This window comes from Salmo trutta, chromosome 4, assembly GCF_901001165.1.
Source record: "Salmo trutta chromosome 4, fSalTru1.1, whole genome shotgun sequence".
Taxonomy (NCBI): domain Eukaryota; kingdom Metazoa; phylum Chordata; class Actinopteri; order Salmoniformes; family Salmonidae; genus Salmo; species Salmo trutta.
This window is the reverse complement of record NC_042960.1, coordinates 68,263,190-68,280,194: the sequence shown is the minus strand read 5'-3', so window position 1 is coordinate 68,280,194 and position 17,005 is coordinate 68,263,190. Positions and strand designations below refer to the sequence as shown.

Sequence of the window (17,005 nt, the reverse complement as noted above, 5' to 3'; positions counted from 1 at the left end):
TACAGTTTAACCAGCTCAGCTATAGACTACACCAGCATGACTAGTATCTATGTAGACCCTACTACAGTTTAACCAGCTCAACTATAGACTACACCAGCATGACTAGTATCTATGTGGACCCTATTACAGTTTAACCAGCTCTGCTTTAGATAACACCAGCATGACTAGTATCTATGTGGACCCTATTACAGTTTAACCAGCTCTGCTTTAGATAAGCCTTCCCCGTAGCTCAGTTGGTAGAGCATGGTGTTTGCAACACCAGGGTTGTGGGTTCGATTCCCACGGGGGGCCAAGTACGAAGAAAAAAAAAATGTATGAAATGAAAATGAAATGTATGCATTCACTACTGTAAGTCGCTCTGGACAAGAGCGTCTGCTAAATGACTAAAATGTAATGTAAAAATGTAAATAACACCAGCATGACTAGTATCTATGTGGACCCTACTACAGTTTAACCAGCTCAGCTATAGACTACACCAGCATGACTAGTATCTATGTGGACCCTACTACAGTTTAACCAGCTCAGCAGTACCATTGAGCCAAAACCCAGGATAGAGGGGCTGAGTGAATGTGGTCTGGACTCTGTGGAAGAGGGTCATTGTGTCAGAGACACTGTAGAAGGACAGAGTACCTGCCTTGTGATCCAGGTACACTCCTACTCTGGAGGACTGAGGGCCTGATACTTTAGTCACAGCATTATTGTGTCTGAACCAATAACCACCACTATAGTACTGTAAACTCCAGGACTTGTTATTGAATCCAAATATATTATCTGACCCTTTTCTGCTGATGTCTTTATATGAGACTGCTGTATAAACATCACCACTCCACTCCACCTCCCAGTAACAGCGTCCAGACAGACCCTCTCTACACAGAACCTGCCTGTAGTTGGTGAATCTGTCTGGATGGTCAGGATATGGTTGGACTTGGTCTGTATTGGTCATCTTTCTGTTCCCTTTAGACAGAGAGAGGTGTCTGTGTGCTGTGTTTGGGTCCAGTGTGAGCTGACAGGAATCTGGGAGAAGAGCAGAGCAGAGACCAATGAGGGGAGTCAGAACAATAAGTTAAGTCAGATACTGTATCTACCCTGTCTTTGATTAGAGCACAGCAGAGATCAAATCAGAGAAATATGAGGAGTCAGATAGATACCCAGTCTTTGATTAGATCGACTATTGCTATATATTTCTAGAGGGATTGTTAGGAGTGTCAGTAAAAAGAGACTGTTAGTTACTTCACAATAAAGAGACTCACATTGTAACAACTGTTCTCTGGTCTTGGGCTCTGGAGGCAGTAAAACATCCACTATATTCACTACAGACACACAAACACATTGACAGAGAGAGGGAATGTTATCATCATACCATATTCCACATGTATATGACTAGTAGGGAACTTTCAATGGTCTAAAGTTGATGTTCTTATTGTTTTCAACACACCTGTAGTGGAGATCTTGGTCCATTCTCCTTTAAGGAAGTCTTCTAGTTTCTCTCTCAGTTCAGACACAGTCTTACTCACATCTCCAAAGTACTGAAGAGGACGGACAACGATGCTGGGTAAGTCTGAAGATACACTGATACTGGAGAGAGACTGATAACTCTGGAGAGAGTTAGAGAGAGAGAGAGGGAGAGAGAGAGAGACAGAGAGAGAGAGAGAGAGAAAGGGACAGAGAGGGACAGAGAGAGAGCGAGAGAGAGAAAGGGACAGAGAGAGAGAGAGAAAAAGAGAGGGACACAGAGAGAGAGGGACAAATAGGGACAAAGAGAGAGAGGGACAGAGAGGGACAGAGAGAGAGAGGGACAGAGAGAGAGAGAGGGACAGAGAGAGAGAGAGGGACAGAGAGAGAGAGAGAGGGACAGAGAGAGAGAGGGACAGAGAGAGAGAGAGAGAGAGAGAGAGAGAGAGAGAGAGAGAGAGAGAGAGAGAGACAGAGAGAGAGAGGGACAGAGAGAGAGAGGGACAGAGAGAGAGAGAGAGAGAGAGAGAGAGAGGGACAGAGAGAGAGACAGAGAGGGACAGAGAGAAAGGGACACAGAGAGAGAGGGACAAAGAGGGACAAAGAGAGAAGAGGACAAAGAGGGACAAAGAGAGAGAGGGACAGAGAGGGACAGAGAGAGGGACAGCGAGAGGGACAGAGAGAGGGACAGAGAGAGGGACAACGAGAGGGACAGAGAGAGGGACAGAGAGAGAGGGGGACACAGAGGGACAGAGCGAGAGAGCGAGAGGGACAGAGAGAGAGAGAGAGAGAAAGGGACAGAGAGAGAGAGAGAGACAGAGAGAAAGGGACACAGAGAGAGGGGGACAGAGAGAGAGGGGGACACAGAGAGACAAAGAGAGAAAGGGACAAAGAGAGAGACGGACAAAGAGGGACAAAGAGGGAGAGGGACAGAGAGGGAGAGAGGGACAGAGAGGGAGAGAGGGACAGAGAGGGAGAGAGGGACACAGAGAGAGAGGGGGACAAAGAGAGAGAGGGGGGACACACAGAGAGAGTTGGGGACACACAGAGAGAGGTGGGGACACACAGAGAGAGGGGGGGATACACAGAGAGAGGGGGGACACACAGAGAGAGAGGGAGGACACAGAGAGAGAGGGGGACACACAGAGAGAGAGGGGGACACACAGAGAGAGAGGGACAGAGGGAGAGAGAGGGGGACAGTGGGAGAGAGGGAGAGAGGGAGAGAGAGGGGGACAGAGGGACACACAGAGAGAGAGGGGGACACACAGAGAGAGAGGGGGACACACAGAGAGAGAGGGGGACACACAGAGAGAGAGGGACAGAGGGAGAGAGAGGGGGACAGAGGGAGAGAGAGGGGGACAGAGGGAGAGAGAGGGGGACAGAGGGAGAGAGAGGGCGACAGAGGGAGAGAGAGGGGGACAGAGGGAGAGAGAGGGGGACAGAGGGACACACAGAGAGGGAGGGGGACACACAGAGAGAGAGGGGGACACACAGAGAGAGAGGGGGACACACAGAGAAAGAGGGACAGAGGGAGAGAGAGGGGGACACAGAGAGAGAGGGGGACACAGAGAGAGAGGGGACACAGAGAGAAAGGGGGACACAGAGAGAAAGGGGGACACAGAGAGAGAGGGGGACACAGAGAGAGAGGGGGACACAGAGAGAGGGGGGGACACAGAGAGAGGGTGGGAGACAGAGAAAGGGGGGACACAAAGAGAGGGGGGAGACAAAGAGAGAGGGGGACAAAGAGGGACAAAGAGAGAGAGGGACAAAGAGGGACAAAGAAAGAGGGACAAAGAGGGACGAAGAGAGAGAGGGACAAAGAGAGAGGGACAAAGAGGGACAAAAAGAGAGAGGGACAAAGAGAGACAAAGAGAGAGAGGGACAAAGAGAGAAAGGGGGACACAGAGAGAAAGGGGGACACAGAGAGAGAGGGGGGGACACAGAGAGAGAGAGGGGGACACAGAGAGAGAGAGGGGGACACAGAGAGAGAGGGGGACACAGAGAGAGAGAGGGGGACACAGAGAGAAGGGGGAGACAAAGAGAGAGGGGGACAATGAGGGACAAAGAGAGAGAGGGACAAAGAGGGACAAAGAGAGAGAGAAGGACAAAGAAGGACAAAGAGAGAGGGGGACAAAGAGAGAGAGGGACAAAGAGAGACAAAGAGAGAGAGGGACAGAGGGGGGGACACAGAGAGAGAGAGGGGGACACAGAGAGAGAGAGGGGGACACAGAGAGAGAGAGGGGGACACAAAGAGAAAGGCAAAAAGACAGACAAAGAGAGAGAGAGGGACAAAGAGGGACAAAGAGAGAGGGACAAAGAGAGACAAAGAGAGAGAGAGAGGAACAGAGGCAGAGAGAGGGACAGAAACAGAGAGAGGGACAGAAACAGAGAGAGGGACAGAAACAGAGAGAGGGACACAAAGAGAGAGAGGGACACAAAGAGAGAGAGGGACAAAGAGAGAGAGGGACAAAGAGGGACAAAGAGGTACAAAGAGGGACAAAGAGAGAGGGACAAAGAGGGACAAAGAGAGAGGAACAAAGAGAGAGAGGGACAAAGAAGGACAGAGAGAGAGGGACAAAGAAGGACAAAGAGAGAGAGAGAGGGACAGAGGCAGAGAGAGGGACAGAGAGAGGGACAGAGACAGAGAGAGGGACAGAGACAGAGAGAGGGACAGAAACAGAGAGAGGGACAGAAACAGAGAGAGGGACAGAAACAGAGAGAGGGACAAAGAGAGAGAGGGACAAAGAGAGAGAGGGACAAAGAAGGACAAAGACAGAGAGAGGGACAGAGACAGAGAGGGACAGAGACAGACAGAAACAGAGAGGGACAAAGAGGGACAAAGAGAGAGGGGGGGACACAGAGAGAGGGGGGACACAGAGAGAGGGGGGGACACAGAGAGAGGGGGACACAGAGAGAGGGGGGGACACAGAGAGAGTGGGGGAGACAAAGAGAGGGGGGGAGACAAAGAGAGGGGGGGAGCCAAGAGAGAGGGGGACAAAGAGGGACAAAGAGAGAGAGGGACAAAGAGGGACAAAGAGGGAGAGGGACAAAGAGAGACAAAGAGAGAGGGGGACAGAGGGGGGGACACAGAGAGAGAGAGGGGGACACAGAGAGAGAGATGGGGACACAGAGAGAGAGAGGGGGACACAGAGAGAGAGGGGGACACAGAGAGAGGGGGGAGACAAAGAGAGAGGGGGACAATGAGGGACAAAGAGAGAGAGGGACAAAGAGGGACAAAGAGAGAGAGGGACAAAGAGAGACAAAGAGAGAGAGGGACAGAGGGGGGGACACAGAGAGAGAGGGGGACACAGAGAGAGAGGGGGACACAAAGAGAGAGAGGGGGACACAAAGAGAGAGAGGGGGACACAAAGAGAGAGGGGGAAAAGAGAGGCAAAAAGACAGACAAAGAGAGAGAGAGGGACAAAGAAGGACAGAGAGAGAGGGACAAAGAAGGACAAAGAGAGAGAGAGAGGAACAGAGGCAGAGAGAGGGACAGAGAGAGGGACAGAGACAGAGAGAGGGACAGAGACAGAGAGAGGGACAGAAACAGAGAGAGGGACAGAAACAGAGAGAGGGACAGAGAGGGACAAAGAGAGAGAGGGACAAAGAAGGACAAAGACAGAGAAAGGGACAAAGAAGGACAAAGAGAGAGAGAGAGACAGAAACAGAGAGAGGGACAGAAACAGAGAGAGGGACAGAAACAGAGAGAGGGACAAAGAGAGAGAGGGACAAAGAGAGAGAGGGACAAAGAAGGACAAAGACAGAGAGAGGGACAGAGACAGAGAGGGACAGAGACAGACAGAAACAGAGAGAGGGACAGAAACAGAGAGAGGGACAGAGAGAGAGAGGGACAAAGAGAGAGAGGGACAAAGAAGGACAAAGACAGAGAGAGGGACAGAGACAGAGAGGGACAAAGAGGGACAAAGAGAGAGAGAGGGACAGAGAGAGAGAGAGAGACACAAAGAGAGAGCAAGAGAGACACAGAGAGGGACACAGACAGAGAGAGGGACACAGACAGAGAGAGGGACACAGACAGAGAGAGGGACACAGACAGAGAGAGGGACACAGACAGAGAGAGGGACACAGACAGAGAGAGGGACACATACAGAGAGAGGGACACATACAGAGAGAGGGACACAGACAGAGAGAGGGACACAGACAGAGAGAGGGACACAGACAGAGAGAGGGACACAGACAGAGAGAGGGACAGAGAGAGAGGGACAGAGGGACAAAGAGAGAGAGGGACAAAGAAGGACAGAGAGATAGAGGGACAGAGAGATAGAGGGACAGAGAGAGACAAAGAGAGCGAGGGACAGAGAGGGACAAAGAGAGCGAGGGACAGAGAGCGGGACACAGACAAAGAGAGGGACACAGACAGAGAGAGGGACACAGACAGAGAGAGGGACAAAGAGAGAGAGGGACAAAGAGAGAGAGGGACAAAGAAGGACAGAGAGAGACAAAGAGAGAGAGGGACAAAGAGAGAGAGACAAAGAGAGAGAGGGACAGGGACAGAGAGACAGAGAGAGAGAGACAGACAGGACAACGTAATGATTGAGATGAATAGTTTCACATTAAGTTAATTTCATATCACGTGTAACAAGGCAGTTTAGTTACCTGGAGGAAATGGATGTGATCCTCTGTGTGTGAGAGCTGCTCCAGCTCAGTGCTTCTCTTCCTCAGCTCAGCTATCTCCTGCTTCAGTTGCTCCAGGAGTCCTTCAGCTTTACTCACTTGAGCCTTCTCTTGGGCTCTGATCAGCTCCTTCACCTCAGAGCTCCTTCTCTCAATGGAGCGGATCAGCTCAGTAAAGATCTTATCACTGTCCTCCACTGCTGCATGTGCAGAGCGCTGTTAAGAGAGAGAGAGAGACAGAGAGAGAGAGAGAGACAGAGAGAGAGAGAGACAGAGAGAGAGAGACAGAGAGAGATAGACAGAGAGAGAGAGACAGAGAGAGAGACAGAGAGAGAGAGAGAGACAGTAGGTACAGTAGCCTCTGCACCTTATTGAGTCAGAACGCTGCCACCCTGCTCTCCAGGTCCACCAGGCCTTGTCCCCCCTCCTGGACAGGCAGGTACAGAACACCGCTTGGCCCTGCTCTACTCTCCTCCCTCCTGGTCCCCCCTCCAGTAGCCTGCCCCGTAGCAGAGCTAGACCCAGCCTCTGTCCCCTGAGTCCTAGTAGGCTGGACAATAGAACGAGTCAAAACAGCCAAAGAACGTTGTCTGAGCTGGAACACTAGCGAGGCCATAGCAAATGAATTGAAACGAACCTTCACAGAGCCTCTTCTGACTGGAATGATCCTTAGAATTCCATTTCCCCTAAATGGCACCAAAAAATGTCTACCTTCTTATTTGACCACTAAAACCTGTTCTTAGGACCAAACTGAAAAATAACAACTGGTGTAGAAAAGTAAACATCCACACCTCGATGGTGCCGTGTGTTTATGTCTGCATTACCAGGAAGTAGGAAAAAACGGGCAACTTCTGACTATTTCTGGTCTAGCGATCGATGACAGCAGAGGACGCTGCCCAACCTTATGTCATTAGAAAGAGGAGATTCTCCTGATAAAATGGTGTCTGACCTGAAAACATCTAAATTTACACATTGTGAGATATTTAGTGAAATAAACAGAAAAACCATAATTAAGCTGCTCAAACTTCCATCATTAAAAATAATAGGTTATCCTGATTAAAATGGTGTAGAACTTCAAACCATTAAAATAAATACATCTATTACAGATAATTGGAGAAATAGACATGTCCCTATTTCCCCAAAACAATGGCAGTCTGAAAGTTATAACAGCAGTATTTTATTTAACCAGCTTACCATTTATCTACCACCATTTGACTTTGTGTTTAACATTTAGTGGTTTGTAATCTAGTGGTTAAGAACGTTGGGCAGTAACTGAAAGGTGGCTGGTTCGAATCCCCGAGCAGACTAGGTGAAAAATCTGTAAATCACCTCTTTTAGGCAGATTTGGGCTCTTAACCCTCGTGGCTCTGGATAAGAGTGTCTGCTAAATGACTCACATGTAAACGTAAACTAGACCTCTGTCAAAGGGCAGCAGGTAGTCTAGTGGTTAGAGTGTAGAGGTGACAGGTAGTCTAGTGGTTAGAGTGTAGAGGAGGTAGGTAGTCTAGTGGTTAGAGTGTAGAGGAGGCAGGTAGCCTAGTGGTTAGAGTGTAGAGGTGGCAGGTAGTCTAGTGGTTAGAGTGTAGAGGTGACAGGTAGTCTAGTGGTTAGAGTGTAGAGGTAACAGGTAGTCTAGTGGTTAGAGTGTAGAGGTGGCAGGTAGTCTAGTGGTTAGAGTGTAGAGGTGGCAGGTAGTCTAGTGGTTAGAGTGTAGAGGTGACAGGTAGTCTAGTGGTTAGAGTGTAGAGGTGACAGGTAGTCTAGTGGTTAGAGTGTAGAGGTGGCAGGTAGTCTAGTGGTTAGAGTGTAGAGGTGACAGGTAGTCTAGTGGTTAGAGTGTAGAGGTGGCAGGTAGTCTAGTGGTTAGAGTGTAGAGGCAGCAGGTAGCCTAGTGGTTAGAGTGTAGAGGTGGTAGGTAGTCTAGTGGTTAGAGTGTAGAGGTGACAGGTAGTCTAGTGGTTAGAGTGTAGAGGTGGCAGGTAGTCTAGTGGTTAGAGTGGAGAGGTGACAGGTAGTCTAGTGGTTAGAGTGTAGAGGTGACAGGTAGTCTAGTGGTTAGAGTGTAGAGGTGGCAGGTAGTCTAGTGGTTAGAGTGTAGAGGTGACAGGTAGTCTAGTGGTTAGAGTGTAGAGGCGGCAGGTAGCCTAGTGGTTAGAGTGTAGAGGTGGTAGGTAGTCTAGTGGTTAGAGTGTAGAGGTGACAGGTAGTCTAGTGGTTAGAGTGTAGAGGTGGCAGGTAGTCTAGTGGTTAGAGTGTAGAGATGACAGGTAGTCTAGTGGTTAGAGCGTTTTGCAGGGCAGCAGGTAGTCTAGTGGTTAGAGCGTTTGGCCGGTCAACAGGCAGTCTAGGTGTTAGAGCGTTTGGCCGTGCAGCAGGTAGTCTAGTGGTTAGAGTGTTCGGCCGGGCAGCAGGTAGTCTAGTGGTTAGAGCGTTTGGCCGGGCAGCAGGTAGTCTAGTGGTTAGTACATTTGGCTGGGCAGCAGGTAGCCTAGTGGTTAGAGCGATTTGCTGTTTGCTGTTTTTTTCACCGGGGTTCAATACCTGCTATAGTTAATATTGTTTTGATCTCCCAAAAGCAACACAGGACTAACAAGAGATATATAGCTAACTGTAAAGTAATGAGTGACCATTTTAGAAAATCATGGGACATATAGTCTTTGGTTGCATGCTAATTTATGTCAATCATACTGCTGTTTGTAGCCTATAACTGATGCTTCATGGTCTTATGCTGCCATCTATTGGAAATATTTACCAATTAAAAGTTATTAATTCACTTAAAGACATTGGTGAGTCAGCTGCGAAATACCAGAGAGAGACAGTAGGCAGTCTGAGTAATTCCTACTTTTTTTTCAATTCTGAGTAATTAAAATATCCACTGTATTCAGTACTGCTGCAGTTGCTAAATAATTCCAATAGAAGGCAGCATAAGACAGTTCAGATTAGTTTAGGTCAAGTACAAGTATCCAACTCAACAAGCCCCTCCAAAAGCTTGTTCCGTCTGCGAGCAGCGAGCACTCTGCCTTCTCCCACAAGAGAGGGGCATGTTGAGGTAAATTTACTAACCGTGAGGGCTGCATGATGTCATTTATTGTCGGGCTGGAAGATGCATCGTCTTTTCTATTCCGAGGCTGTTTACTCCCAACATGACATATTAACATGATGTTATAATGCATGTTTACTAGGGTTGAGGTCAGCACATCTGACTAGTGGTTACTTGACCAGGGTTCAATACCTGCTATAGTTAATATTGTTTTGATCACCCAAAAGCAACACAGGACAAACAAGAGATATATAGCTAACTGTAAAGTAATGAGTGACCATTTTAGAAAATCATGGGACATATAGTCTTTGTTTGCATGCTATTTTATGTCAATCATATTGCTGCTTGTAGCCTATAACTGATGCTTAGTGGTCGTATGCTGCCATCTATTGGAAATATTTACCAATTAAAAGTTATTAATTCACATAAAGACATTGGTGAGGCAGCTGAGAAATAAAGTGTATTTAATTCCAGAGATCAGTCTCAAACCTGCCCCACCTATCCCACGCCAATTGCTGGACTTTCACATAGAGGTTACTATGTCACCCAGTTCAAACCACATTTAACATATAAAACAAATGAGTCCTGTTTATCAAGTGTTCTGCCTTGCAATAATAAATATAATAAAATAACTAATAAAAAGCAAATGCTTAGATAGGTTTTATTAAAAAAATGACCAATGTTATTTAGTACTAAAATGGTATTTACTAACATAATATTATTACTAAAATAGTTGTAGGCTACCCTACCCTAGAATTAGGGTTCAGGCTAAAATAGGTTATACGTAGGTTTAGAGTTTCTGTACAGCACTTTGTGACATCTGCTGATGTAAAAAGGGCTTCATAAATATATTTGATTGATTGTTAGGTTCAGGGTATTTAAAGAGAAAAACTGTATGGGTTTATAGCTCTCTTGCTCCTCCCTGTGGTCTTCTGTGGGTACTACATACCTCATTCACCACACTTGATAGGCTCATAATCTGAGGTAGAAACTGTGTCAGAGCTACAAATCAATGAGCTCCACCTATCCATTTGGTTTACAACTCAGTGAACCTGCGCAGCATTCTCTCTATTTGATGCCTATGAACCAACAGATTTCAACGATTATCATATTACCCAGCAGCCATTTAGAAACAACACATCTGTTTAAATCGGCCACATCTTGAAAAAGAGGACAGGGACATACGTTTTGTTTAGGTTTTAAACCTTTTTCTGAAAAAAAATATGGTTAAACATGTTTAACGTTTGATGGCTTTGCACCAACCATCTCTTCTAGTCACTAACACTGTAGGTCACTACAACGTGTAACCAGGTGAACAGTGAGCTTCCTCACCAAGTAGCTGTAACCTAGTTAATAATAAGTTACCTGAGGTAAACCTACAAGGTTAAAACCTGTTGGGGCTCGGGGGCAGTATTTTCACAGCCGGATGAAAAACGTACCCAATTTCAACAGGTTACTACTCTGGCCCAGAAAATAGAATATGCATATTATTAGTGGTTTTTGGATAGAAAACACTCTGAAGTTTCTAAAACTGTTTGAATGGTGTCTGTGAGTATAACATAACTCATATGGCAGGCAAAAGCCTGAGAAGATTCCAAGCAGGAAATGAAAATCTGGTGCCTGTATTTTTTTCCAAGTCCTTGCCTTTTTGACACACAGTGAGTTAGGGTTCATTTTGCACTTCCTAAGGCTTCCACTAGATGTCAACAGTCTTTTTTTTTGCCTTTTGCGGCAAACACAGACCGAACAAGAAGGCTGGGAAGCAGGTCACTGAGAAAACCACTTCAGTTCATTGTGCGCATTCACGTGAGAAGGGACCTATGTTCCAAAACTTTTTTCAAGACATAGCATGGGTCCAGTTGGAATATTACTGAAGTTTCACGTTCTAAAGGCCCTAAAGATTGATGCTATACAACGTTTGACATGTTTGAACGAACTTAAAGACTTTTTAAAAAACTTTTAGTCGTGAAATTTTGGGCGCACTTCCTACATTTGGAGTAGCTTACTGAACACGCGAACAACAAGGAGCTATTTGGACATAAATTATTAACTTTATCGAACAAAACAACATTTATTGTGGACCTGGGATTTCTGGAAGTGCCTTCTGATGAAGATTATTAAAGGTAAGTGAATATTTATAATGCTATTTATTCATTTAAATGACTCCAAAATGGCGGCTATCTGTATTGCGTAGTGTATTTTTCTGAGCACAGTACTCAGATTATTGCAAAGTGTGCTTTCCCAGTAAAGTTATTTTGAAATCTGACAATGCGGTTGCATTCAGGAGATGTTAATCTATAATTCTTTGAATAACAGTTTAATATTTTATCAACGTTTATGACGAGTATTTTTGTAGATTGTTGTGCTGTTCACCGAGAGTTTTGGGGGAAATACATTTTCTGAACGTCACGCGCCACTGTAAAATGCTGTTTTTGGAGAACAAAATGAGCTTGATCGAACAAAATGCATGTATTGTCTAACATAATGTCATAGGAGTGTCATCTGATGAAGATTGTCAAAGGTTAGTGCATCATTTTAGCTGGTTTTCTGCTTTTGGTGACGCCTGTCTTTGCATTGAAAATGGCTGTGTGTAATGTTTTGTCTATGTACTGTCCTAACATAATCTAACTTTATGCTTTCGCCGTAAAGCCTTTTTGAAATCGGACAACGTGGTTAGATTAAGGAGATGTTTATCTTTCAAAGGGTGTAAGATAGTTGTATGTTTGAGAAATTTGAATTATGACAATAGTTTCAAATTTGGCGCCCTGATGTTTCACAGGCTGTTGATAGTGTGTACCGCGAAGTTGATGCGGGCTGGTCTCATTGATAACAATAGTAAAGCTGACATTGTGATGCAGAACAATGGACTGGGAATAGAACTTTCAGAAGGTGTGTTGGTGCAACAGTGTTCAATACAACTAATAGGAGCTGGCAGGGTGAAACATGACCTAAAATAAGACCTGTTTTTTCAATACAACTAATAGGAGCTGGCAGGGTGAAACATGACCTAAAACAAGGCCTGTTTTTTCAAAACAACTAAAAGGAGCTGGCAGGGTGAAACATGACCTAAAATAAGGCCTGTTTTTTCAATACGACTAAAATGAGCTGGCAGGGTGAAACATGACCTAAAATAAGGCCTGTTTGTTCAATACAACTAATAGGATCTGGCAGGGTGAAACATGACCTAAAATAAGACCTGTTTTTTCAATACAACTAATAGGAGCTGGCAGGGTGAAACATTACCTAAAATTAGACCTGTTTTTTCAATACAACTAATAGGAGCTGGCAGGGTGAGACATGACCTAAAACAAGCCCCGCTTTTTCGCGTTTACTTCAAAACTACGGCAAACAGCTGGGACACATGGTAATATTATATAACTGGGCTCCTTTGCGGATGCAGTGAACTAGATTTATCTGGCTGATCGTGCTTGTCTGCCCTAAACAAACCCTGTGTACCACCCCTCCCCTGTTTAACCTTGAATTCAGTTAAGAAACAAACACTTGCCTACGAAAAGAGACACCCAACCAAAACCAACCAACTCTTTATGGATCTGTTCATACGGTGGCAGATTAGACACCACTACTCTTGTCGAAATCGGCACCAACACACCCCTCACATAAATCATACTGGTAACTAGCCGGGCAACAAGACTCACCTTTTACATTACCACAACCACCGCCTTGTTCATTCTGGATACAGAGTGTATATGTTCCTCTCCCACCTGTTCACCGACCATGATCAATAATTCCTCCACACCATTCTCCAGAACGCACCTGAAGAGACAGCGTTTCTTCTCCACTCGGTTGAGGACATCACACCTCCCAAACAAACTACTCTACTCCCCCCTCAACTCTAACCGATAAACAGTGGAAACCAATAAATAAACCCTTAACAACTAGAAAATACGCAAAAAGAATAGTAGCCCTCCTCAGGAACCACAAAACCCTCACACAACACCTTCTTCTTCTATGATATAATGGTGGTCCTCAAACCAACGTTAAAGGTGCATGGCGCCACCTACTGTGCTGGAGTGTGTTCAATCACGGTTTACACCATTTCTAAATCCTCCTACCTAACTCAGTACTTCTGAGAAAATAAAAAAGAGTCCTACTAACTTCTAATAGACCCTCCCCCATCCCCCAAATCCCTTCCAACCCCCCCCCGACCCCATCCAACCTCAATGACCCTACACTTCAAACTTTCCCTCTCTTCAACATCCTTACAACAATATAACAACACATGCTCCACCGTTTCATTGACAATACCCTCCAGACACAAACCATTCACATGCTGCCAACCAGATGTAAGGACCAGTTCAATGTACAATGTCCTAAGCACAATCGAGTAAACACCACCTCTTCCTTCCTAATCTGACCTTTGAATCTTGGTCCAACGACCTTTTAGAGGACATATAAATGCCGTCCCTTGTGCTCAGAGTCCCATCTCTTCTGCCACACATCTATCAAAATGTCTCTGATCTTACATTTGTCCTCACCTCTACCCAGTGGAACATTAATATATATTATATCTTGTAGTAAAGCTATTTTAGATAACTGGTCTACAATTTCATCCCTTCCACACCTGAATGTGCTGGGACCCAGCAGAATCTCACTATTACACCCATTCTCTCATTTCTCCATAATAACATAAATACCTACAACTGTCCAACCAAAACCACTGCCTTGTCTACTAGTATATTCCCAACAGTCATCTAGAACAGTAGCAGTGGGATGCTCAACCTCACAGCCTTGCAACCCAATAAGATAATGACAATTTATTACGCCGTATACCCAAAGGCATCTCACCTGCCTCCACTAGTAAGACACATACAGATGTTGATTTAAATGTCCTGACCAGTAAAGGGGTTATTTGTCATCATGGTCAGGCGTGGGGTGTTTGTTTTGTGTGTTTTAATGTTTTGGGGTTTTGTTCTATGCTTTATATTTCTATTCTTTTGAAAATAAATTTTGTGTAAAGTTTACTGTTCATTCATGATTGTTTATTATCTACTTCACTTGCTTTGGCATAGTAAATATATGTTTCCCATGCCAATAAAGATCTTTGAATTGAACTGAGAGAGAGAGAGAGCTTCCATGTTAATGTATAGGGGACATGAGACAGTCATGGTTACTCATGGTTATGTGATGAGGTAGCCCCGCCTGCGACTTCTAAATCAGTGTCGGCCCAATAGGGAATGTTCTCTTGGTGTAATGGTCAATATGTTGGTTTCTCCAAAGATAGACCTGGGTTCATATCCTGTCGGTGACATTAAACAGTCTATTCTCTGAAAGGGGTCCAGACAGCCTGTTCCCAACAGTGGGGTCAGTGGGATTGGAGAGGGACCCCTCTCCCTCTCTCTGATTGGAAGAGAGATGTGAAATGGTGTGTCTCCTCTGGTCAACAATACTCACCTTGAAAGACTCCACAGCCTGTTGGAGCTCCTTCAGCTCCTTCTCTCTCTCCTGGAGTCTCTGCTGGACCTTCTGCTGACTCATCCCCAGCTGCCTCTGTGGAGAATCACTCTTCAATGACCTATCAAGCTGTATTTCTCCAGTAGATCAATAGTATAGTAATGTGACATAGGGCCCATAGAGAGTAAGGTCTACAATCCTGAGGAAGTCCCTTTGCAATATTATATTATGTTGCTATGTGAATGATTATAGTTTTTATGGTAGGACTACATGTATCAAGGGGTTGAGACTGAACTTTGGACTCATAAAAGGCCATTCAGAATGATAATAGTGTTTGACTTTAGAAAATGGTGATACATTTGGAGAATCTGGGTTAACATATCTATATACTCAAGGTCTGTGTTCATATTTGTGGATCCATTTCATTTGAATGATCTTATATTCAAACAGCCTTAGTTCCTACTGTATCTTTAATTCTTTGTTTATCAGACAGTCACCAACAAGTTGTTCTGGTCTTACCTGTTTCTCAGTCCTCTCTGCTGCAGCTGACACTGTATCGTGGCCTTTATGTTCATCCATTGTACACAGATAGCAGATACACTGCTGATCGGTACGACAGTAAACCTCCAGCAGTTTGTCATGATCAGAGCAGATCTTCTCCTGTAGTTGTGCGGTGGCTTTGACCAGCTTGTGCTTCTTCAAAGCAGGAGATTCATAGTGCGATTGGAGGTGAGTCTCACAGTAAGAGGCCAGACACACCAGACAGGACATGAGGGCTTTCTGCTTTCTGGTCCCAGTGCAGACATCACACACCACATCTCCAGGTCCAGCATAGCACAGAGCAGGTGGGGGAGCAGCCTGGACTCCTGTCTTCTTCAGTTTCTCCACCACCTCAGCCAACATGTTATTTTTCCTCAGAGTAGGCCTTGGAGTGAAGGTCTCTCTGCACTGAGGACAGCTATAGACCCCTTTCAGAACATCCTGATCCCAGCAGTCCTCAATACAGCTCCTACAGTAACTGTGTCCACAGGGAATAACCACCGGCTCCTTCAGTAGATCCAGACAGACAGAACAGCAGAACTGGTCCTGGTCCAGCAGAACTCCCTGCTGAGCCATTTGGACGGTTGTTCACTCTCACACAGACAGACGACAGAGAGAATCAGATCAGTTTCGTTTCCTCAGAAGAGAGTTTGTGAAGTGGAGGGACTTCCTGGTTCTGCCAGAGGGGTGGGGTTATAAAGAGGGAGGGAGGGGTAAGAGGAATGGAGGAAGAGAGAGAGAGAGGAACTGCATGCAACAGCAAGAGGGAGACAAATAATTTTCTTCCAAGGTTAGAGCACTTAACATGGAACAAATGACATAATGAATCTTAAAATGTGAGTTGTTAGAATATATGAAGGGTAACAGTTTCTATGAAGTACGTATGTATCATTATTTTAATGACCTTTATAATGCCTTATAATACACCTATGTGTTGTAATGAATCAATAAGTCCTGAGGAGGTGTGATATATGGTTATTATACAGTACCACGGCTAAGGGCTGTTCTTAGACAAGACACAACACGGATTGAGAATTATCTAACACTTTCAACAATACAATCACATTTTATTTTATTGGTCGCGTACACATATTTATCAGATGTTATTGTGGGTGTAGTGGAATGCTTGTGTTCCTAGCTCCAACAGTGCAGTAATATCTACCAATGCTTGTGTTCCTAGATCAGAGAGGGCAAATCTAAAAAGTAAAAGAAAATACTAGGACAAGCAATGATATATAGATATATACTGTGTACTGTGATGTGATGCATAGACAATTTGGAGTACATCTGTAGTATAATCTGAAGAATAGTATATGTACAGCAGTAGTTATATAGGATGAACCATGACTAGAATACAGTATATACATATGAAGTGGACAGCAGTAGTTATATAGGATGAACCAGGACTAGAATACAGTATATACATATGAAGTGGACAGCAGTAGTTATATAGGATGAACCGTGACTAGAATACAGTATATACATATGAAGTGGGTAAAACAGTAAACATTAATAAAGTGACCAGTGATTCCATGTCTATGTACACAGGGCAGCAGCCTCTAAGGCGCAGGGTAGAGTAACCTGGTGGTTGCCGTCTAGTGACAGTGACTAAAGTTCAGGACAGGGTAGAGTAACCTGGTGGTAGCTGTCTAGTGACAGTGACTAAAGTTCAGGACAGGGTAGAGTAACCTGGTGGTAGCTGTCTAGTGACAGTGACTAAAGTTCAGGACAGGGTAGAGTAACCTGGTGGTAGCTGTCTAGTGACAGAGACCAAAGTTCAGGACAGGGTAGAGTAACCTGGTGGTAGCTGTCTAGTGACAGTGACTAAAGTTCAGGACAGGGTAGAGTAACCTGGTGGTAGCTGTCTAGTGACAGTGACTAAAGTTCAGGACAGGGTAGAGTAACCTGGTGGTAGCTGTCTAGTGACAG

At 45.2% G+C, this 17,005-nt stretch overlaps 1 protein-coding gene across 1 annotated transcript; it reads right to left on the bottom strand.

Annotated features, from left to right (window-relative positions):
• Positions 1-505: 505 nt before the first annotated feature.
• On the bottom strand, positions 506-15,667 carry LOC115191428 (tripartite motif-containing protein 16-like). Its single transcript, XM_029749279.1, has 6 exons — positions 15,056-15,667; positions 14,537-14,632; positions 6,067-6,300; positions 1,436-1,595; positions 1,251-1,310; positions 506-1,014 (listed from the first exon to the last, which is right to left on the bottom strand). The coding sequence occupies exons 1-6, from the start codon at positions 15,650-15,652 to the stop codon at positions 506-508; spliced, it is 1,656 nt and encodes a 551-aa protein (XP_029605139.1). The 5' UTR covers positions 15,653-15,667.
• Between the last annotated feature and the right edge of the window lie 1,338 nt (positions 15,668-17,005).

Coding starts and splice junctions, on each gene's coding strand:
- LOC115191428 (XM_029749279.1), bottom strand. CDS start 15,652: ATGGCTCAGCAGGGAGTTCTGCTGGACCAGGACCAGTTCTGCTGTTCT. Junction 1,311..1,435: donor GACCAAGATCTCCACTACAG/GTGTGTTGAAAA, acceptor GTGTGTCTGTAG/TGAATATAGTGGATGTTTTA. Junction 1,015..1,250: donor CAGAGAACAGTTGTTACAAT/GTGAGTCTCTTT, acceptor CTCTTCTCCCAG/ATTCCTGTCAGCTCACACTG.